This window comes from Geotrypetes seraphini, chromosome 14, assembly GCF_902459505.1.
Source record: "Geotrypetes seraphini chromosome 14, aGeoSer1.1, whole genome shotgun sequence".
NCBI lineage: Eukaryota > Metazoa > Chordata > Amphibia > Gymnophiona > Dermophiidae > Geotrypetes > Geotrypetes seraphini.
Window position 1 is genome coordinate 55523616 of NC_047097.1, and position 24889 is coordinate 55548504.

The 24889-nt window shown below is 41.6% G+C and overlaps 1 protein-coding gene across 1 annotated transcript in view; it reads left to right on the plus strand.

Annotated features, from left to right (window-relative positions):
* Positions 1-1763: 1763 nt before the first annotated feature.
* INSYN1 (inhibitory synaptic factor 1) overlaps positions 1764-24889 on the plus strand; it is a 117938-nt gene continuing 94812 nt past the window's right edge. The window contains exon 1 of the mRNA XM_033919807.1: positions 1764-1916. Coding sequence (XP_033775698.1) covers positions 1764-1916 — 153 coding nt within the window. The remainder of the gene's footprint in view (positions 1917-24889) is intronic.

Consider the following 24889-nt stretch of genomic DNA (forward strand, 5'->3'; position numbering starts at 1 on the left):
ATCCGGGTTTTACTTCCACTGAAAGCAATGAGGACAGATGGAGACATCTGGGTTTTATTTCCATTGAAAGTAATGGAAGTAAAACCCAGATGTCTGTCCTCTTTACTTCCATTGCTTTCAATGGAAGTGAAACCTGGATGTCTCAACCCGTCCTCCTTTTCCTGGAGCCATATAGTAACCCTAGCGTATATCCTGTTGTGGTCCCCAAGAACTGACCTTGTGCACCTCTGATTAGGGTTACCATATGGCTCCAGAAAAAGGAGGACGTATTGAGACATCCAGGTTTTATTTCCATTGAAAGCAATGGAAGTAGAGGACAGACATCTGGGTTTTACTTCCATTACTTTCAATGGAAGTAGAACTCGGATATGTCAATCTATCCTCCTTTTTCTGGAGCCATATGGTAACCCTACCTCTAATATGCATGGACTGTACTACATTGATTGTCATGTGCAACACTGTCTGGTAGCCCTACAGCTCAATAATGTGCTCAACATATGATAAGAGAGTTTGAAGATGCCTATCTATTTACTATACAGGCACAAGATAGACAACAGCAATGCACACGTTACCCGAATGCTCTGCCAGCACGCCCTAATCTTTCTCTGAAGGGATCGTCTTTAGGAATAAGGAAGCTAATTCAGTTCCCTTGCAGTCCTTGCTTTATCTGTTAAGCTTCCTGATGCCATCTCTGAATGATGGAGCCACAGTTTTCCAGAACCTATTGCAATTATTTTTGTTTTGTGTTGACAGGACATGGCTGGTCTCTTTGACGGAAAACTACACAAAAGAAGCAATGCGCCCTGCAGAGAAACACAACTGTCTCACAAGGAACTGACTCGCTTCTGAAGTGGCACCAGCTGATTTGCAGATGTCTAACACTTCAACAATAACTGGGGTTGCTTCCGCCTTGAATCGTTTGGGCACAAAATGCTCAACAAAAGCTACAGCCCATATCTAGAGAGCAGAGGGCAGTGACATCTGTTCTTGTTGGGGTGGAATCCAAAGTCGTTCGTCTCTAGGAACTATACATGGAGAAATTCCTTTTTGAGAATACCTCCTCTTCAATTCAAAAGAATGCTGTCTTTCTCTTGCATACATCAAGCATAGCATGGATTGCCAGGGCCTGGAATTTCTTTTCTCATAAACTAACCTTTCTCTCAAATGTGAAGGAAAAGGTACTTTTTTTGAAGGATGTGAAATATTTATAGAACACAATATATTAACTTATATACCACAAAATGCCAGAATAAGTGGTTCAGTGCAATCTACAGTAAGACCAACCAGGCAGATTTCTAGGAAATACATTACAGTAGTTAAAATCAAGTGTTATAAAATTAAGTTAAAAAACAAGATTTATAACAATTTTACTCCAACAGAAATTTTCTTTCCATCCTCCACTTCCTTTGAGCGATTCAAAGGTTTGCTTACTTCCTACTTCAAACAATAAAAAAGAGAACGATTCTGCCAATGCACTTCCAATGTCCATTTCTTAATCCAATTTTTGAGATATTTTTATTACTCCTGCACATTTTGCACATTCCTTCTTTTTCTAGAAAAAAAAAACAAAACGAAGAAGAATTTTGCTGCCATAATCGTGTGAGAAATTGGGGAATTAGAGGGACAGCGACGTGGAGGGAGGGAGAGAAACGTTAAGATGAGGAGCTCTCCCCAGGTGAGAAGGGCTCCATGGAGGCACAGCAAGTCTGAGGAAGGGCGATATGGCCAGCACAGCTCTGCCCAGGTTCCCAGGCTTGTGAAGAATGTCCACGCGGGGCTCACAGGACAGGGAGCCAACTGACATCCCCGGCAGCAGCAACGAGAAAGAGCGTATCAGGAATCAGATGAAAATGGTGATTGGGCAGCTGGAAGGCATTCTGCAGGAGCTGAAGCAAGTAGCCAAGGAGCTAAGAGAGGTGAGAAAAATAAGTCATGCTTTACTGAGCTTCGGCAGGTGCCCATCTTGTAACTTGCTTTGGTTTTATAAATTGAACTGGGAAAATCTTTGCGAAATTTATGTGCCATTTTTAAATGGGCAGGGTACATAAAATTGAACTAGATAAAGACAAACTGGTGTGTTTATAGGAATGTGCCTGACCATCCGTCTGAGTATTGAATCCTTACTATTACAGTTAAACTGTTAGAGACCATGTTTTTCCTCTCAGGATGGCTCTGCTATGCTCACAGTTGAAATAGATTTGTATTCTCCTGAAGGTTATTCAGATATTTAATTTCTCTCATTAAAATTCCACACTAGTAACCTTAAAACCATATAATAGTTATCTGATTTCTTTAGTCATACATAAAAGATTTGTATCTGATTGTACCAAGAGGATTTTACTCCAAAGTATTAGTGTTGACAAATGACCCCATGAAGCAATATTTGAAACATAAGAACATAAGAATTGCCACTGTTGGGTCAGACCAGTGGTTCATTGTGTCCAGCAGTCCGCTCCCGCGGAGGCCCCTAGGTCAAAGACCTGAGCCCTAACTGAGTCTAGCCTTACCTGTGTACGTTCTAGTCTAGCAGGAACTTGTCTAACTTTGTCTTGAATCCCCGGAGGGTGTTTTCCCCTATGACAGCCTACGGAAGAGCGTTCCAGAGGATATGCAATCTAAGGCATCATTCATAATATGCATGAGCTACATCCACATAGTGCTGACATTCTTTCTTACTTGTCCATCTCAACAATATCCCACATATATATTTCTGAATCAAGTTGTATGTCATCTTGGAAGGCATTCCAGAAGCTAGGCTCCAAAACTGAAAATGCTTTCTCCCATATTCTTTTCAAGCACATTTCTACCATTCCTGGAATCACCAAGAATCCCCTCAGCTGACCTGCTCAAGCACCACATGCTTCTTTATTGATCAAGTACATTGGTCCCAAAGGGTTAAGGTAATAAGATTTATATACCACTTTTCTGTGGTACAATCAAAGCAGTTTATAATTTCATCTCGGACATCAACTCTACACAATTCTTTTGGTTTTTGGTCATGTTCCTTTTGTGGAGAGATCAGGGTCAATCATTTTGTTGTTAAGAAGAGAGTTAAGCCTTTTCTTTGCTTACAGCTTATTTAATTTTTCCTCATTTTCTTATTGGGTCTCCTCATGACTTCAGTTCTGTAATGGTATCCTGAGTTAATTATGTTTGGGTTGATTTTCTGATTGTTAATATTGCTTGGGTACCTATTGCTATTCACAATGTTGCTTTTATGTATTATTGAACATTTCTCAATTAATTTAAAAAAAAAAAAAAAAACATGGGTTATTTTGCTGTTAATCTTAGTTACTTATACAGGGTAGATTGTCTTCACATTGCATTAAAACCAATAGGACTCCACTAATAGTCTTTGGCTAATAACTTCTGAAATAAAATTATTTTCCATTTTTTAACGAAAGGACATGCAATCTATTATAAATCTAACCTTCTATGGAAGACTATTCCAGACTTTAGCCATTCAATATGGGATAGAGAAATCAAATAACTTTTTATATCTCATTCCCTTTGGAACTGAAAAACATTATCTGAACTGACTTCTGAAAGTTTTCTTTTTGTTTTTTTTGTTTTTTCTATTTTAAGCCAAAGATAAACTTAGCAAAGTGAAACATAATCCAGAGTCTTTCCATGCAGTAAAATCATATTACCTACTTTACAAATGATCTGTGCCTTTATTGGAAGCCAATGTCAATTTCGTAACAAGGGAATTAGCCTGTCCAATTTCTTCACAGAATATATTGCTACTGCTATATTTTGCAGCATCTATAATCGCTTGCATATAGCTTCTAAACATCCTACATAAATTAATTACAACTAGTGTTTTAGCCCGTTACATTCATTACAGTAACGGGTGCTAGAATAGCCCCACCTATACCCTGACCCTGACTCTGACCCCACCCATGCTCCGCCTCTATCATGCCTGGACCCTGCCTCCCACTGATCCAAATCCCACCACCTCACCTTTCACCATTTCCTTTGTATCCTTTTGGCCCTCCTGACAGGGTCTTTAGTTACCCGAGGCGGCAGCAGCAGTCCTGACGTACCAACCTTTCCTCCCTCAGTGCCCCAAAGCAGCAGTGGTCCTACCATTTCCATCTCTCCCTTTCCCCCTTTCACATCCTTTACCATCTCTCTCTGACCCTGTTTCACCTCTTTTGCCATCTTTCCCTTTCCTGCCCCCTCCGTCCTTTCCCAAGACCATCTCTCTCTCCTGCCCCCTCCACACTCCCTGAAGTCTATCTCTCCCTATCCCCTACCATCTCTCCTGGTTCCCCCTAGTAGCCCCTCTGTCCTTCTCATCCATCTGTCTCTGTCTCTCTCTCCTCACCTCCTGCCTCTGCGGAGCTCTCGCAGTTCCTCCTCATCCTCTTCCAGCCAGGCTTCAGCCATCTTCTGCCACGGCCTGCAGCCGCCGACAGCCGCCAACAGCCGCCGTGGCCGACATCCGCCTCGAGGGATTCTCGCCCATGCGCACTCCTACCTGCGGTGCCCTACAGCGCATGGAAAATGGGAACACACAGGTGGGAGTGCGCATGCGCGCTTAGGGCTTTATTATATTAGATTGTCCAAATGTGTCAACACTAATGTCCAGACTACACTTCTTAAATGCTCAAATTCAAAACAATGTTTAATTATTTGTAACTTTGTTAACGTAAAATAAATGTTTTCTCTATATATTTCAATAAATGTAAATAATAAATAGATCAATCAGAAGGGTGACCAATTAACCCACCCAAATCCCATTTTGAACCTTTTTACATGCTTATCTGTCTTCTATGCAAAACAGCTCTAGCTACTGATATACCCAAACTTGAGCATCTGCAGAATTTCTCCTCCTATCTAAGCCAGTCTTATAGGGGTAGCCCCCTTTCATGAATTCCCCCCTAACTGCCACTGAGCATCAGACAGCCCCACACAGGTAATTTAAGCAGCCAATAGCCTCTCCTGACCACGTAAATCACTTTGAATATTGACCCCCATAATCTTATCCCTTTGACTTTCTCTTTCTGAGTAGATAAGCCTATTTCCTTCTGAACAAAGCACTGTGTTTAAAGTGATGCTACACATCCCCCTCCACGCAGGGGTTAGGGGCAAAGCTGGCCTGCGAATACCAAAAAATCATGAATAACTTTAGGGCCGACTCTGACCCATACCTGCTTCCCTTCCGCCTCTTAGACCGCTCCACTGTACTTACTTTTTAAAGCCTGTTGGTCTAGTGGTGGAGCAGGACAGGAACAATCTTCCTATGCTCCTGCCCCATGGAAGTCGGGAACAAAAATAGCTGCCGTGAGCTCCTGCGAGACCATGGGAACTCACGGCAGTCATTGTTGTTCCCAGTTCCGCACAGGGCAGGAGCATAGGAAGATCGCAGCTGCCCTGTTTCACTGTTAGACCAGCAGGTTTTAAAAAGTAAGTAAGTGGAGAGGTCCGGGAAGCAGGGGTGGGTCACCCAGATGAAAACTGAATAACTGAAGTTGCGAGTTCCAAAACTGTGAATATGGACAAGCATGGGTTCTGCAAGGGTAGGTCGTGCCTCACAAACTTGTTGTACTTCTTTGAGGGGGTAAATAGCCAGGTGGACAAAGGTGAACCCATAGACATAATTTACCTAGACTTCCAGAAAGCCTTCGATAAGGTACCACATGAGCGGTTGCTCAGGAAGCTATGGAATCACGGGGTGCGAGGGGAGGTCCACCGATGGATCAAAAACTGGCTGGCAGACAGGAAGCAGAGGGTTGGTGTAAAGGGCCACTACTCGGACTGGCAAGGGGTCACGAGCGGGGTTCCTCAAGGGTCAGTGCTGGGACCGCTCCTGTTTAACATATTCATTGACGACCTGGAGGCGGGAACAAAATGTGAGGTCATCAAATTCGCAGATGACACCAAACTATTCAGCAAGGTTGAAACCACGGTAGATTGCGAGGATCTCCAAAGGGATCTTACGACACTGGAAGAATGGGCGAAAAAGTGGCAAATGAGCTTCAACGTAGGGAAATGCAAGGTCATGCATATAGGGAGAAAGAACCCGATGTTCACTTACAAAATGGGGGGATTAATGCTAGGGGTCAGTAAGCTGGAAAGAGACCTGGGAGTGATGGTAGACACGACATTGAAGGCGTCGGCACAGTGCACCACAGCCTCGAGGAAAGCAAACCAAATGTTAGGTATCATTAAGAAGGGTATCTCGACCAGAACGAAGGAAGTCATCCTGCCACTGTACCGGGCTATGGTGCGCCCGCATCTGGAATACTGTGTACAGTACTGGTCACCGTACCTCAAAAAGGACATGGCAATGCTTGAGGGAGTCCAGAGAAGAGCAACTAAACTGATTAAGGGTATGGAAAACCTTACATACACTGACAGACTGAAGAAGCTGGGGCTGTTCTCCCTGGAAAAGCGGAGACTCAGAGGAGATATGATAGAGACCTTCAAGATCCTGAGGGGCATCGAAAAGGTTGACAAGGACAGATTTTTCAATTTGAAAGAAACCACAAGAACAAGGGGACACTCGATGAAATTGAAGGGGGACAGGTTTAGAACAAACGCAAGGAAATTCTTTTTCACACAGAGGGTGGTGGACACATGGAACACCCTTCCGGAGGCCGTGATAGGAAATAGCACAGTACAGGGTTTCAAGGAAGACCTGGATAGGTTCCTAGAGGACAAAGGGATTGAGGGGTACAGATAAGAGCAGTGGAAGGTTTAGAGATAAGTGTAGAGGTAGGTATAAAATTAGTCAGGGACCGATGCTCAGGCAATATGCCTGATGGGCCGCCGCGTGAGCGGACCGCTGGGCGGGATGGACCTCTGGTCTGCCCCGGCGGAGGCGACTACTTATGTTCTTATGTTCTTACGTGTTTTGCTTTAAAAAACAATGCATTTTTTTGCCCCTTTGCAACTCATGATTCTACTTCAATTTAAGAATCTCATCTCCTTTCCCCAGAGCAAGACCCTTTAGTTAATCCTACTCTAAGAATTGCCCAGAAAGCATATATTGTCAAATATTTTTATTGAGCTCAACATGAAAGAGAAACTGAGATCACAACCTGATACAGAGAAGCTCAATTTTCAACAAACACAAGATAACCCCTCCCCTCCCCACCCAACCCCTCAACCCCCCCTCCCCCGGGTCCCTCCCTCCCCCTCCCCAGTCCTCGTTCAAGCTGTTAACCATAATGAGAAAAAATATAATAGATTATACACAAGAACTCATGGGTACCCCCCAAAAAAAACCCCATCAAGTCAGCAGTTCAATAAGCGACTCCGAGCCAAGGGAGTCATAGTATTCCAAAAAGTCTCCCCAGAAAGCATATATAAGAGTTCATGTATTTTTTGTTGCTAGTTTTTGATTCAGCAGTATATTGAATTCTTACCTTAAATGCATCCATGACTTGAGTTTTCATAAGAAAACTAGTTGAGCAGGCATCTAGGTTACAATTTTGAAATATATAAATGCTAGGAGTTATTTTTACAAGAGCTAGTCAATCTTCTAGTTTGAAGCTGAAATGTTTATTTTAATGTGTTTACTGTGATGCTTTAAGAAGTCTATGTTCATTGCTGTTCACTTAGAGCTCTGTGGTACAGAATGGCACAGGGACAAATTTTTCCCTGTCCTCGCAGGAACTCATTTTCCCGTCCTATCCCGGCCAGTTCTTTTCCTGTCCCTGCCCCATTCCTGCAAGCTCTGTCCTCATCTGCACAAGCCTCAAACACTTTAAAATCATAGGTAGCAACATTCTAGAGCTCATATTGTGATGTCATAATGCCTCATTCCACCAATGTCTAAGCTCTGTCCTCATCTGTACAAGCCTCAAACATTTTAAAATCATAAGTGTTCGAGGCTTGTGCAGTTAAGGCAGAACTTACAGGAATGGGGAAATTGAGTTCCTGTGGGGAACGAGGAAAAATTTGTCTCCCGCCTCATTCTTTACTCTGTGGTTCATGAAATATAAGTGTTTTGTTGTTGTTGCTTGAAAATGAATAAGCTTCCATATACCGTAGTCAACACCTGGGCCCCCAGTTCTCTTCAATATATTTTATTTCACTTCCATACCCATTTTATTTATCTTGGTATGCAGAGCCAGAGCACCATAGAATGTCAGGCCAGTAGGAAATAAGACTTTGACCTCCTGCTTGTTCAGCATAAAATATCTTTTAGAAGTTTTGAGAAGCGGAGAAGAGGAATGGGGAATATGGAAGAGAGTATTGCTTTTGGATCAGGTTAGTGACGAAGGAAGGGTCAGGAGACTGCACAGTTAGGCATCATTTTGGTGAGGCATCATTTGTTATAGAATGCTTGGGAAAATACTCATTTTTTTATTGGCTGAATTAGGAGCTTGAGCAGGATGCTGTCCATGGTCCTTACAGCACACAAGGATAATGCTGTCCGTGGTCCTTACAGCACACAAGGATAATGCTGTCCATGGTCCTTACAGCACGCAAAGATAATGCTGTCCATGGTCCTTACTGCAAACAAGGATAATGCTGTCCATGGTCCTTACAGCACGCAAGGATAATGCTGTCCATGGTCCTTACAGCACGCAAAGATAATGCTGTCCATGGTCCTTACAGCACACAAGGATAATGCTGTCCCTGTCCTCATAGTACAGTAGCCTACGTACTAATGTTAGCATGGATTTTCAACAGCACATATTTGGCCAGCATTGTTCTGGAATCCTACTCTGATCACTTTAATTTCATCAGATTGAAATTTAGTCCATTGATAACTGTTCTGAAATATTGCTGCTCAACTAGCTCCTGACTCAAAAATTGCTTTCCATAAAGGTTGTCGTACAACTAGCTTCTGTCTCATACGGTTGATTTAGGGCTTGCCTGGTTTACATCTGTAGCCTGCTTCACACTTGGGATCAAGGATAGCCTCAAAGGTCATAAACAAGAGAAGTTTATTAGTGGTGATTAGTGATTTACGTACAGTTCCAAATCGTTCAAGTTCCAAGACAATTTTTCCCATTTAAAATAGTAGAAACTGGATTAATCCGTTCCTGGGTCCCACAAACTCAAATTTTAACAATAAATACACTGGATTTTAAGGTAAAATATTAACAAATAATAATAATAATACAGTACAGCATTTTCCTTACGCACTACACAAAGTCAAAAATCACATGAGATGCTTTCACTACAGCTATCGACAATAAACTGAACGACATATGGGTGGCCTGAGCGCTGGGGAAATGTGTGCACAAACACACACAAACAACATACAGGGCATTCAGATTCCAAAGCTGCATTTGGATTCCGGGGCACAAACACACACGAACAACGTGCAGGGCGTTCGGATTCCAAAGCAGTGTTCGGATTCCGGGACAAAATTTGCTTGAATCTTTTTGTTCGGATTCCAAGTTGTTCGAGTACTGGGGCATTCAGATTCCAAGGTATCACTATACTGAGTAAAAAAAAAAAAAAAAATGAAATGTCGCGAACAATCGTACCAAATAAAGTGAAGGAAAACAGTATAAGTTTGTGCCTGTTTGACTTGGGACGCAAGGGATGCACCTAGCAGATGGGTTCCCTCAATTCAACACTGGGTATTCTCAGATGCATAACACAGATTCACCTAGGTCACACATCTGGGTTCCGCTCCTGTCTCTGAGATTCATTCTCCTCCTTCTTCTAGGCAGCGGGAGCCTCAGGCATTTCTTTCCTTTGCACGGGGCTTCTCTGGTCCTGCAGAGACAAGCTGGACTTTGCTGCCCAGATCCCCTTGCATCTTAGATTCTTTTGCCCTTTGTTTCAACCTGTGCTTGTCAATCCTACCCGGCTTGTGAGTTTACTGCATTCTTCTGACAGATACCCTAGCTGGACACCTCGAATGCAGCTCCCTAGTTAGGAGAATCTCATTTTCTTTGTTTTGCATCATGTATATAATACTTTTGCTTTCAGGTGAAATTATAAATATTTTTTTATTGTACTTATGTATTTTTATTGTAAACTGTTGTGCTATGCTATAGCCATCAATGGCAATATATCAAGTGTGTGCAAATAAATTAATAAATAAGTTATTGGTTCCTGCAAAGCAGAGCCCTTTTTTGTTTTTGTTTTTTTACTTCCCTTCAGTTTGAAGAGAGGACTTCTCTTGAAAAATGTAAAGACAGGCAAGTCCAGCTCTCCAGCCTCCATAACCTCATAGGGTTGGGAGCAGAGATTCCATAATATTCATCATTATGTAAATGAGGAACACAGCTTTACAATCCTGCTATACCTCAAATAATTTTGTTTGTGGGGTCAGTGTTTCTTCTTTTCCTCTGCTTAGTTTAAAATGATACTATAAGCGGTACTTGAAATAATAACTCCAAACTGTCCATTCAAAATTCATCTGGCAGCAGTCAGCAAATTGTTAAGTATTGACCATCACTGGCTGAATTAGCCCTGGATGTTCAATGCCAGAACTTGTCCAAGCACCTGCAATGAATATCCGGGGCTTTTTGGACATGTGCTTGCCACCAGCTCTTATGTTGGTTCCATTATTCAGTCAGGACATGCATAACACAGCAGGTCCCAGCTGAATATTGACCATCTTCTCTAGATGCCATCGACTCATGCTTGAGTCTTAGCGACTTGATGAGTTAAAGATCTAAAAAGAAATCAGTTTTGTGCTTGTCCGGAAAGGTCCTCCAGAGTCATCCCCATGGTTGTTTTCAACATGTCCAGCTATCTGATTACAGGTCACCCTCTTCACTTAGTTCCTTCAATCTTCCAAAACATGATGTCCTCCTCCAATGATCTTTCTCTTCTGACAGTATGACCAAAATAAGACAGTCAAAATTTCATCATTTGGGCTTCTAGTGACACAGTCGATTTGATCTCTTCTAGAATCAATTTGTCAGTTTTTCTAATGAATATTGTCCAGGACCTGCATAAAAGGATAACCAATTTCCCTCTTCCTGCTTTTTCCTTCCCCAACACACAACCTAAAGGCCTCCCAAGACCTACCTTTACCTGCCTTAGTGGTCAATTTCCAGTCACTTCTGCTCAGGCCAGCTCCTGTCTCAAAATGGCTGACCTCTAGTGACAGTCTCACAAGATTGCTGATAGAGGTCTTGGCAGCCAGTTTGGATATGAGCAAGTGGAAATCACTCCTGACCTGAAGACCATTAGACAACCAGGACACATAAAAGTACTGTAAGTCTAGTAGGGCTACAGGAGTTGGAGAGTGTGCTTCTTAAAGGGGAGGGGTGGGTTCTCTATGCTAGGGGGAGGGGTCATCCATGAGGGAGGTTACCTCTCGTAAAGGGAGACGGGGGGAGATTGGAGGGAAGAGAGCACTGAATAAAATTTTGGCTGCATTATGGAAGCTACATGATTGCCGGCCGATATTCAGTACCAGCACCTGTCTAGCTAACTAGACAAAGCTAGGGCTGTGATTTAAGCTGTCCTACTTGCCCAGTTGGCTATGATGGCACAAGTACTGAATATAATTGGTGCCTACATACCTCACATCTTTTACCTGACTCTGCCTCCAGAACATCTCTTCACTGGCTAGTTTCACTTTCTGATATTAGAGGCAATATTTAGCATCACTTGCCAGTAAAGTGCTACTGAATATCAGTGGATGACCTACTTTACATAGCTGATGCAGGAAGTAGTCTCTTTTGCCCACATTAGCCATGATAAATATTGATCCATGTATTATCGTTCTCAGATAACAAAAAAACACCACTTCAGTGTGGATTCTTATCTTCTCATATGCATCCCTAGTTACCAATATACTCCAAACCTTTTCCTCCACTATGAATTGAAGGAAAATTCTGCCTATTCCTATATTGTATGTCTCTAAGTAACACTTGAAAAAAGTTATATAGGTAAGGTAAAAAAAAAAAAAAAAACAACCTCTCAAACACATGAGGAAAATTTTCAGCCCAATTGCCACCACCGAAAACTAAATGGATAGCTTATGCTTTTAACTTTAATGTGGATTTTCAGGGGTGCAATTCATTTAAGAGAAGAAATTGATCTGGTATATTATTCCGATGGGTTATTAAAATATTAATATTCCGCTATATCCACAGTTCTGAGCGGATTACAAATGATATAAATAACCTCAGTTTAAGGCACATTAAGAAAAATTTCCCTCTCTGTCCCAGATGGACTCTCAATCTAAGCCAGTGGTTCCCAAACCTGTCCTGGGGGGATCCCCAGCCAGTCAGGTTTTCAAGATATCCCTAATGAATATGCATGAGAGAGATTTGCATACCTGTCACTTCCATTTTATGCAAATCTCTCTCATGCATATTCATTAGGGATATCTTGAAAACCTGACTGGCTGGGGGTTCCCCAGGACAGGTTTGGGAACCACTGATCTAAGCTAAAGTGTCTGGAGAAATAATGATTATTTTACTGTTAATCCTAGTTTTTAGAAGCTAGCTCTCATTGCATAAAATGGAAACTCTGCTAACATAGCACAATTTAGTAGAAAACAACACATCTTACCAGGAGGCCAAGTTGATAACTAGTGATGTTGCTGAAAATCCATGAGTTAAAGATAAGTGGATTATTTATCAGCTATAATGGCACCAGCTGAACAGATAAGTTATCTGTTTAGCCTAGGGGTGGACATCCTGAAGCCCATGGGCCGAATGTGGCCCACTATTGAATTTTATGTGAGATCATATACACAGAAAACATCTTTAACCATAATTTTGTTTATTTTAAATACTGTATTATGCAAATATTTTCAGAACAGCCACTCTAGCAGTTTATTTCCATCATTTTAACCTAAATTTTGACTTATTTATCACAGAAGGTATATGAAGCTCTGTGCTTGTCCCAATTCTGACGTTACATAATTCTACAGCCCATTAGGGGTAGTATCTAACATTCATGTGGTTCTCTATGTATAAAAGTTGCCCTTCTCTGGTCTAGCAGATAAATATAGCCACTAAAATGGGTAACTTAAACAGACAAAATAAGTTTAATTGTAAGTAAATAAGCAAAAACACTGAATTAAGTGGATTTGAGATTGTAGATTTTCTTTTTAACAATTTTTGTAAATCTGTGTAAAAGTATAATAATAATAACAGCTTATATACTGCAATACCGTGAAGTTCTATGCGGTTTACAAAAGATTAAGCAAAGATACAATTTGACTGACTTCAAGAGGGGTAGAAGAAAGAGAATTAATAGGACAGGAAATTCATTGTTGAGGAAAAAGTGATCAATAGGACAAGTTAATCGCTATTGAGGGGAGAGAGATGAGTGGATCAGTTGTCTAGATGCTTTAGGAACAGGTGTGTTTTTAGACGTTTCCTAAATTCCTCATAAGTAGAGGGCGAAAGTAATTGTTCTAGGTCTTTACCCCAAGATGCTGCTTGGTGTGAGAGAGGGTGTTCATGGTGTTTTTTCAGTTTGCAACCTCTCACTGGGGGGGCAACGAAGTTGGAATGAGAGCTTCTCTTGTGTCTGTTGGCTGAGAAGGAGAAAAGGTCAGTAATATATTTAGGGGCAAGTCCGTGTAATGCTTTAAAGCAAAAAACAGGCGAATTTGAACTTTACGCGTGCCTCCATCGGCAGCCAATGCAGCTGCCGGTAGTAAGGTGTCACGTAGAGAATGACACGGTGACAAAATTCATCACCGTTCCTGTCCCCACGGATAACTGTGGGAAATAAACTCATGTCATTTTCTAGTGTCTGTTTCAACCTCAGTCCTTCTACACCAGCATTCTTCAAAGCAAAGCTTGCGGGTCAGTGGTTGTGGCCATTCATACTCTGATTCTTATGTGAGCCAAGGATAATGAAGCCATTGTGACATCACTGATGTGATTGGCTCTTAGGCACTGGTGGAATGAGGCATTATGACATCACAATATCTGCTCTGGAATGTTGCTGCTCAATCTCAGCATTCTTCAAAGCAAAGCTTGCAGGTCAGTGGTTGTGGCCATTCATACTCTGATTCTTCCCTCTTTCCTTAAAGAATGGCATGAAGATGGTTTCCCGCGGTTATCCGCAGGGACGGGAATGGTGATGAATTTTGTCACCGTGTCATTCTCTAGTGTCACGTGGTCAAATTTCTTTAGTCCAAAGACCAGTCTAACTGTTGCATTTTGCATCATTTGCAGGCGTCGCATATTCTTTTGGGAAATTGCTAAATAGGCGATGTTACAGTAGTCAAGTAGACTCAGTACGAGGGATTGGACTAGGGTTCTGAAAACCAATGTATCGAAATAAGCTTTAATGGATCTGAGTTTCCAGAGAGTAAAGAATCCCTTTCTGATTAAGGACTCTACCTGGTCTTGCATGGTTAGGCATTGATCCAGAGTTACACCTAGTATGTGAATTGCTTGTTTGAATTGGATAAATTGAATAAATAACTAATAGTAAAAACAAAGCAAACCTCCCCCCTCCACCCACCAAATCCCACCCTCCCTCAAAACAACATTAAAAAAAGAAAAAAAGGCAAGACAGCGCTTGTACAGTTGGCATCACCTCTTCCACCCATATAAATGGTTTTATATATCAGTCTCAGGGGCCTGTTTACTAAGCTGTGTAAGCTGTTGAGGATAGCTTTTAGAAGCACTAACAGTGCAGCTGTTAGCCGTTAGTGTATGCTATCTGCTGGGATAATCACCCAAGGTGGAATATTATAGGGATGGACTGTTGTTGCAATGACATGGAAAATGTTAATGATATATCCCATGCCTTTGTATGTCATTAAAAGCATAAAATGAGCAGAAAAAAAATACAGAAAGTCCTTATTTTTTCATTTGCTATGATCGATGCACACTCTTTCAATGGAGTGCACCCTGGTTGGAAAACAAAAAGTGCACTTTCTGAAAGTGTACATTAGGGTGGTCCCAAAAAATTAATTAACACATTTCGCTTGTCCACAAGGCTAATTTTATTCCTTTATATCAAAATGAAAACCGCGCAACATTTTACTTAAAACAAATAAAGTTTAGGGGTCGCCCCACCTTCCTGTTTTTTTTTTAAACTACCGTCATGGACCGCCTGTACTTACACTCTGTAAAGACTTATTATGAATATGAGGTCAGTGTTTGTATTTATATGACAACATGCTAATAAAACTGATTGAACTTAAAAAAAACCAACAAAAAAAAAAAACCTGCCGCTAAGCTTAACAGTAATTCATGTGCACTTGACAAATAATCAACGGTCTACAACATAAGAACCATCTTTGATGCAGAAGGAAATGTCTTTCAGTGGCTGACCACTAGCCGAAGAACAAATTGCTTCTGTTCTTCACCTTTTGTCAGAGTATCGTATTTTCCAATGAGGCTTATCCCTCATTCTGCTGCGTCATTAACAACAGTCAGTTTGGATGCCCAATTCCAACGTTCCTTGAAAACTAGATCATCAGTCCACTCTGTGGGATGTTCCCTCCGAAATATTTTCTCTTTTGTTAATCCCCCCTTCAATCAAGAGATCAAAAAAATGACTGTGTTCTCTGTGTCACAAGACTTTCAAAGGTCACAGGTTCTGTTTCGTCCGCACGCATGAGATGTGGAATGTCTGACAACAGTGGACGCTGTACGTTTTGCACCATTCGTAACATTATTTCTGGTGCAATTCTTTCATCAAAAAAGGCAAGTGCTGCTAGGTGCTTGGATACAAACCACAGGAACTGTCACGATAGTCTTAGTTGTTTTGCCAACGGTTGCAGTACTGGCAACCTCAATAGACACTGACTTCATAGGCTGATATCCATCTTCACTTTCAGACTCACCAGATGATGTTGGAGAAAATTCAGATGTTATATGGGCAACTGCTTTGGTCTACCTTTCCTCGTATCTCGCTTTTGTCATGATTTTCTTGTCCTCGCGCTGCCTCTTTCTGCATTCTTTTGCAATTATTTGAAGGTCAACTCTAGTCATACAGCAAGAAAACATGTTCTGCCTTTGCTTCTGCAGGAATTCTCAATCTTCATTTTTAAGTTAAGTCATAACATCTTTTAAAAAAAAAAAATCAAACAACTGAGTTCACTTTTAAAGATTTTTTTCATTTTATCTATCACCTTATTGACAAGTTCTTAGGGACAAATAAAAAATATAAAGAACATAAGAATAGCCTTACTGGGTCAGAACAATGGTCCTTCGAGCCCACTAGCCTGTCTTTACGGTGGCCAGTTGAGGTCACTAGTACCTGGAAAAAACCAAAAGAGTAGCAACATTCCATGTTTCTGATCCAGGGCAAGAAGTGGCTTCCCCTATGTCTGTCTCAATAACAGACTATGGACTTTTCTTCCAGGAATTGACCATTTTAGTAGCCTTCCTCTGGAACGACTCCATGCTGTTTATATCTTTTTGGAGGCACAGTCTCTAGAATTATACACAATATTCTAAATGTGGTCTCACCAGAGTCTTATACAGGCAGTGGCGCATGGTCAGGACTTTCAGGGGATTCAATGAATCCCCAGCTCTATAACCCTGGTTTTCTTTGTTGGTGTTTGCTTTTTGCTTCATGCAGTTTTGATTTGTTGATCAGGCAGCTTGCTCAACCAGTCAAAATTGCATCAAGCAAAAAGCAAGCAAACAACCCCCCCAAAAAATAACAAGGGCTCTAGGGCTCGGGATTTACCCAACCCCCTGCAAGCCCTGACATTACTGATCTGAATTTTGTATGTTCAGCAGTTTCTGCCTGCTGGCTGTTTAGCCAATAAAATTCAGAGCAGTGCCCTTAGGACCTTCAAGGGATTGGGTGAATGCCCTGAAGATCCTGATCATACACCACTGTATATAGTAGCATCAATACCTCCTTTTTCCTAATGGCCAGTTCTATGCACCCATGCATCTTTCTAGCTTTCGGCATCACCTTTTCAACCCTTTTTAATATGCACTTAAGTGAATACTTGTCTTAGATGTGACAGATTCTTAGGGATGGTAGGAATATTGATTGACACTAAGCTGTGGGCTCCAGGGCTGCTATAAGCCTCATCTCAGATTTGCTTATGGTTGTAGGTCATGGACCTTGGCTTGGGGTTTGACTTGTGCCTATGTCTAGTACACCAGGAGTTTCACATGGCTGTGATCTTTTTTCAGCAGATCTTTCAAGGTATCAATGGGAGAGCCATCCATGTACTACTTCCACTCCTGCAGCTAGGGGTCCTTGAGCAGAAGGAAAAGTGGTCTGCCCCAGGCAGTGCCTGTGAGGGAGGCTAGAACAGGCTAGGACAGGCACCACTTGGGGCAATAACCACAGCTGCAGCAGCAAACAGCACAGGCCCTGCTCATGAGTACGGAGGTCAGTGCATTAGGGGTGGGGGTGGGGACTTTTGGATGCCAGCATCCAAAATTCCAAGTTGGCCAAAATTATCGTAGCCAAAAGATTTGGGCCCCAACAATGGCTCCAAAATGGATGCACCCAAAGCTCATGTATTGCTGCTCAATGTACCAGTTCCATCTCAACTCTTCACCTAATCCTGCTCCTTATTATCCATATAAAATCTTTTTGCTTAGCTCAATTTTATCTGGATAACTTATTAAAATCTATACATAGGTTATGCATTTACCACCTGCCAGTGAACACACATGCCCTATCAATGCCGCACCAATTATGTCTAATTACATGTTTTTGCAGGATCATTCTGGAAGGGGTGGTGTAAGGATGGTTTTCACTTAAGTTCATTTAAGAACACATTTACAGTCTGAACTTTTCAGGCCTAAGTCTGGACAAAAAACACTGAGGAGTAGCCTAATGGTTAGTGCTGTGGCCTGAGAACTTGGGGAACAGGGTTTGATTCCCACTGCAGCTCCTTGCGGCTTTGGGCAGGCCACGTAACTCTCCATTGCCCCAGGTATAAAAGAAGTACCTGTGTAATATGTAAACTGCTTTGAATGTAACTGTAGAAAGGCGCTATTCAAAATCCTATCTCCTTTCCTACATCATCAAACTACAACAATTTAAGCTCAATAACTTTAAAAGAAAAATAATATTAATAATTGTATTTATAAAGTACAATTTCAAACAACAAATTTCATCTGTCCCCCTGTCTCTCTGTATAATCTGCATACTCTAGTCCATATCTCAGGAGGGCTTTGCTTGATCAAGTCCTAAATTTATAATTTATAGGTAGAAAGAAGGAGGTCTTTAATCTCAGTGGGGATCCAGGAACTTGAAAGTTCATTGAAGGATTGCCAGGCTGAAAATTCACCTAAGGCAGCTAATATCCTTGCACCGGCTCTTCCTGCCTCCCTTTGGAAAGTAGACTAAAAAGTGAAAATGAGCAAAAACTGTGTTCTTGCAATTGAGTTTCTCCAGAATTTGCTTTCATTGGTGCTTTTCCCTACTTTGTTGCTGGAGAACTGAGAAGATAGAATCTCGTAAAATAAATCTTGTAGAACTGAGAGGGTAAAATTTCGCAGCATTGCATAATATTTATATACTTCCAACCTTGAAGTAAAGTCTAGAAGAGAAGAGGAAATATGAAATTGCTAATTCTCGCAAAAATACAATGCAAAATCACAGATAACTTGTTTATGGAACAATTTTCAAAAAGAACATAAGAATAGTCATGCTGGGTCAAATCAATGGCCCATCTAGCCCAGTACTCTGCTTCCAATAGTGGCCAATCCAGGTCACAGGTACCCAAATAGTAGCAACATTCCATGCTACCGATCCCAGGGCAAGCAATAGCTTCCCCTATATCTGTCTCAATAGCGGAACTTGTCCAAACTTTTTTTAAACCCAGCCATGCTAACCTCTGTTACCCAGTGGCATGTGATGACATTTGTAGCAGGGGATTCAGTAGATGATCTAAACCAGGAGTGACCAACCTCGGCTCTCACCAAGTCAGGTTTTCAGGATTTCCTCAATGAATATGCATGAGATCTATTTGTATACAATGAAGACTATGCATGCAAATAATCTAATGCATATTCATTGAAGAAATCAGAAAACCTGACTAGATTGATGCTCTCGACATCCATGAAAATTTCATTAACACATGAAACAGAACCAGTTAACACAATGTCAATATATAACACTCCCACAGAAGCAAAAGAGAGGCTCAGTGGCCCCAGCATATCACCTCTCACCTCTACTGGGAAATGGCAGAGCAAAGGACCTGGAGCAGGTCTGTCACCATGTGAAGTGGTCGGTAAAAGGAAAACAAGAAAGGATTTACCAGTCAGCTCCCTCCACACAACCAAACAAACTGACTTTGGCTTGTAGACAATCCCTTTCTATAGGAGAAACCCAGTTCTCCCAAATCTCTTCCCTCCTCCTACCTCACCCTTCAGAGAGCATGGCACTAGATGCGGATGGATCTGATCAGGCAGGTTCATATCCACCTTAGCGACACTGGTTCTCACAGCAACATCTTATAAGCTAGTCGGGAGTTCCTTGTTCTCACTCTCCTGTCTCCTAAGAAGAGTGTAATTCAGTCTTGTTCATGGGAACCTTGACCTACTATTTCAATAACGGCAAATCAACCGGGCCATAGTCAGAGTTGTGGACCCCTATAGTCCCCTGCAGTACTGACTCTTCTCCCTGCTTTCCTTTAGTCTCTGTGTCAGAAGCCTCCCTCTTGCAACAAATCATGGTCCCCGTGTAAAGCCTTGGATTCAGTGCCTTGAGTGAATCCCATAGGTGGGTTTTGTTTTGATTGGTTGAACATGTTCAGAAGTTCTGCCAGCCCAACCAATCAAATTAAGGCAAAGCAAAAACAAAACACCTACGTGATTCATTCCAGACAACACAACACACTCCAGTACGGCAGGATGCGACAGGAGGAGGAGCTCACACTGTGCTGTGCTGTGCTGTGTGGTCAGCCTTTGGCAGTCACAGAGGATTCTGTGACTGTAGCGAATCTCTGACTGCACGACATTGAGGACTGCCTAGGCAGGCACAGAGGAGGAGCCGGGAGTGAGCAGCAAGCAAAATGCAGTGGTAAGGAGGAGCCAGGAGCATGCAGCTGGCAGCCGGCAGTCAGGGCCTTCACTGCATTCTCTGAAGTTTTCAAGTTTCAAGTTTTATTTAAAATTTGATATACCGTTTTAAAAAGTTGTCTAAGCAGTGTACACAACTAGAATATAAAATATTAAAATCTATTGGGAGCCATAACTAAGACATAAACAGCATCAAACACATATATACAAGTGGGAAAGGGGGGAGAAATACAATTTTTAATAGGATAGAAGAATAAAAAGGCCAGCACCATGACTGAATGCTACTGCGGTCACCACATCCTCTAGTAACGAGTTCCAGAGCTTGACTATTCTTTGAGTGAAAAAATATTTCCTCCTATTTGTTTTAAAGGTATTTCTATGTAACTTCATTGAGCATCCCCCTAGTCTTTGTAATTTTTGAAAGAGTAAAAAATCAATTCAATTTTACTCATTGTACACCACCCATGATTTTAGAGACTTCAACCATATCTTCCCTCAACCGTCTCTTCTCCAAGCTGAAGAGCCCTAAGAACATAAGAATCGCCGCTGCTGGGTCAGACCAGTGGTCCATTGTACCCAGGACTGCGTTCACGCGGCAGCCCTCTGGTCAAAGCCCTCTGGTCAAAGCCCTAACTGAGACTAGCCCTACCTGCGTACGTTCTGGTTCAGCAGGAACTTGTCTAACTTTGTCTTGAATCCCTGGAGGGTGTTTTCCCCTATGACAGACTCAGAAAGAGCATTCCAGTTTTCTACCACTCTCTGGGTGAAGAAGAACTTCCTTATGTTCATGCGGAATCTATCCCCTTTCAATTTTAGAGAGTGCCCTAACTTCTTTAGTCTTTCCTCATATGATAGGAGCTCCATCCCCTTAATCATTTTGGTTGCTTTGTCACTCTACTTTGAACCTTTTTTAATTCTGCTATACCTTTTTTGAGATACAGCGACCAGAACTGAATGCAGTCCTCAAAGTGAGGTTGCACATGGAGTAAAAACAGAATCATTATAATATTCTCAGTCTTATTCACTATCCATAATCTAATTATTCCTAGCATCCTGATTGCTTTTTTGTCTACTGCCGCATACTGGGCAAAAGATTTCAGCATATTGTCTACAATGCCAGCTTTTTCTTTGGTGCTGACTGCTAACGTGGACCTAGCATCCAGTAATATGGTTTGGATTATTCTTTGAAAAGAGAAAAAACAAAACCACAAACACAAATACAAAGAACCAAAATGGAATTGTCCAGATCAGAATGATGTGCACTAAAAAAGTGTCCTCCAACTTATCTGGTAATGTGAAGATCTTTATTCCTCCAATGTCACAATAGTACATTCAACGACTCAATGATTCAATGACTCTAAAAGAGTAGGAAAAAATCGCCATAAAATCACTAGCTATAAAAAGGCACATAAATACAAAAATAAAAATAAAAAAACACCAACCATGATTCAAAAAATATATATCACATCAAAGAACACTCAGTTACCATAAAAAAAAATAAAAAAACATACCTTAAGAATCACAAACGATGATATTCAAAGAAAGCTGCCACGCACATAGATTTAACCAAAACTCAAAAAAGGAATTTCATCTGTCATCGAACTACCCATCCCCCACCCCTACTTTTTTTTTACATAGTCAGATGACATTCCTTTTTTGAGTTTTGGTTAAATCTAGTGCACATCATTCTGATCTGGACAATACCATATTGGATCTTTGGATTATTCTTTCCAATGTGCATTTCACTTGCCATTTGGATGCCCAGTCTTTCCAATCCCAGAGATTTTCCTTTCATTTTGCACAGTCTACATGGTGTTTTAGCAGCTCTGAATAGTTTTGTGTCATCTGCAAATTTAATCACCTCAATTGCCATTCCAATTTCCAGATGATGTATACCAGTGTTCTTCAACCACTGGTCCATGGACCAGTGCCGGTCCACAGAAATTTCCTGCCGGTCCACAGGGCCAGCACGTGCATCAGGCCCAAAACAGTGTTTTTCAACCGCCGGTCCATGGTGCGATTGATGCGGCGTTATCTTCGAGCCAGCTCCCTCTTCCTAACTGATTCAGTGCACAAAGCCACGGGCAGTGTCTCCTATGGGCGTCCTGTGCCTGAACTGGAAGCCTTCTCTCTGACGTTGCAATGTCAGAAGGAAAGCTTCCAGATGAGGCACTGGAAGTGCAAGGTGCAATTAGTACTATTATGGGGGCGGAGTTTGGGGTGGAGATTGGGTAGAGATGGACGGGGTCTGGCCCACAACTTAGCCCAGTGTTCTTCAACCGCCGGTCCACGGACCGATGCCGGTCCACAGAATAATTCTTTTATTTCTGCCAGTCCATAGGTGTAAAAAGGTTGAAAAACACTGATGTATACAATATGTTAAATAGCTCACAAAACATCCCTGCAGCACTCCACTATTCACCTTCTTCTATCGAGAAATTGGCCATTTAACCCTATCCTCTGTTTTCTGTCCAATAAAGGACACATATCTGTAAAATGTGGGAGCATTTTCACTCCTAGACTTTACATCTAGAGAATGACACGGGGACAAATTTGTCCCCGTCCCCGCAGGAACTCAATCTCCCCTTCTCGTCCCCACAAGTTTTGTTACTGACTCTGTCTCTGCCCCATTCCTATAAGCTCTGCCTTAACCACACAAGTCTCGATCACTTATGATATTAAAGTGTTTGAGGCTTGTGCAAATGAGGACGGAGCTTGCAGGAATGGGGCAGAGACAGGAAAATAATTTGCGGAGACGGGATGGGAAAATGAGTCCCCGCGGGGACGGAGAAAAATTTGTCCCCGTGTCATTCTCTATTTACATCAGCTTTCAAAAGGGAAAACTTTCCTTTTGTAAACTGTGTGAGATAAAATACACACAGAAATGTCCACCTGCTATCTGTGCAAGTACTTTTCCACTCTAAACTTGCCAGTATACCTTTGGAAAACAGGATATAAATGGGAAACGGTACAGAGGACAGCTTGTTCTAGCTGCATCGCTTGTGTTTGCATGTTTTGTGTTATGCTGACAGCCTGTGACCCGTTCAGTCCAAGTAGCTCAGCTATTTGCAAGGGTCATGCAATCTTTACTCTTCGAGACTGAATAATGCATGTAACCCATCTCCTTTCGTTCCATTTTCTTAGTTCCCTTACCTCTAGCTCAAGATGTAACTTTTGACCTATTGGTCATCTCTAGCAACCCATAATTCATTGTGAGTAATCCATTGTTCTCATTCCTCTTGGTTAGTAGCTGGTTCACTGTTTCCTTCTCCCTCTGCCCCTGTAAGCAGCACTGCCTTTCTATCTGCAGAAAGACTCACCAAGACCTAGAATCGGTGCAGTCTCGAGTTCAACTACTGTATCTATAGTATGTTCCTTTATTGTTAATAAATTAAGAAGCAAGTCTTCTTATATTGGGTCTGACTTGCTATCTAGTACTATAGCCGGTATATATTGCAGAGACCATGCACGGCTCATAAAATGGCCTGTGGTAATTGTAAAAAAATCACATGGTACTCCTGGGGGAATTTTGCACAACCATGCAGTGTAGAATTTGCACAAAATTCCCACTCCCGCAGGACGGACAAAATTCTACAGTTCTAGTTCTGCTCACTCGCTCTTTTCCCTGCTCCACTGAGCTCATGTGGCAACAAGATGTTGAAGTGAACTGCCACCTATGGGGTCATTTCCTTCTCCTGTGCCAGCTGACTTTATGTGAACTGCATATGCCAATCATTGACATATTGTAAGTAGGCATGCCAAACTTAAGGTAGTATCAATGTGGCTTTGCACCAATATTCTACCATGGCTTAGATACACCCCCATTTGAGGCACCTAAAATGATGTGGCATTTACTAGAATTGCTACCTACATTTGTACCTAAGGCCATGGAGGATTAATTGACTTGCCCCAAATCACAAAGAATGATGGTGGGATTTGAGTCCCAGCTTCCTTGATTCTTAGTGTAATGTTCTAACCATTTGTTTTGAACCTATAAAACCAGGGTTCAAATCTACCAGTTCTGCTTCTAGTACCCTTAGACAAGTCACTTCACTCTCTATATCCCCAGATACAAATGTAGGATCTAATTTACTAAACTTTATTCCTATAGTCACAGAATGGGAACAGAAGCCTTAATAAGTCAGGCTCTTAGACAGTACATAAGAACATAAGAATTGCCATACTGGGACAGACCATCAAGCCCAGTATCCAGTTTCCAACCCAGGTCCCAAGTACCTAGCTAGATCCCAAGTAGTGAAACTGATTTTATGCTGCTTATCCTAGGAATATGCAGTGGATTTCCCCAAGCTATCTCAATAATGACCTATGGACTTCTCTTTTAGGAAATTATTCAAACCTTTTTTAAACCCTGCTAAGTTAACTGATTTTACCACATACTCCAGCAACGAATTCCAGAGTTCAATTATACGTATGTTATATGAAGAAATATGTTCTCCGATTTGTTTAAACTCTACTACTTAGTAGCTTCATCGCATGTCCTCTAGTTCTAGCATTTTTTGGAAAGAGTGAGCAAGCGATTCACTTCTAACCTTTCCACTCCACTCACTATTTTATAGACCTCTATCGTATCACCCTTGAGCCGTCTCTTCTCCAAGCTGAAGAGCCCTACCTGCTTTAGTAAGATGCTGTATCTGTGGGTAGCTCGTCTTGAGCTTGGGTTTCAAAAAATGAGCAGTCAAATCAAAATCATGGATCCTATCAACGGTAAAAACTTTTTTATGCTTTATTCAGAATTCCATTGAAGTAAACGCCTCTTCTCATTTTAATTACATTGTGTCTGAGCCGTCAGATTTCTCAGAGTATTGTAATAAAGAAGTAGAAAAGCTCATTACACATGCTGCTACAAATGAGTAATAAATGGTGCAAATATAATTAAGATGGCAAAAAAATAGCTTTTCAACTGAATTTAAGGCAGTACCACTGTATTATTAATGGTTTTCTTGTTTTGCCTTAGAGTTCAAGAGCGTGCTGTGAAAATGAGGGCAGCATTGTAAGGAAAAGTGCCT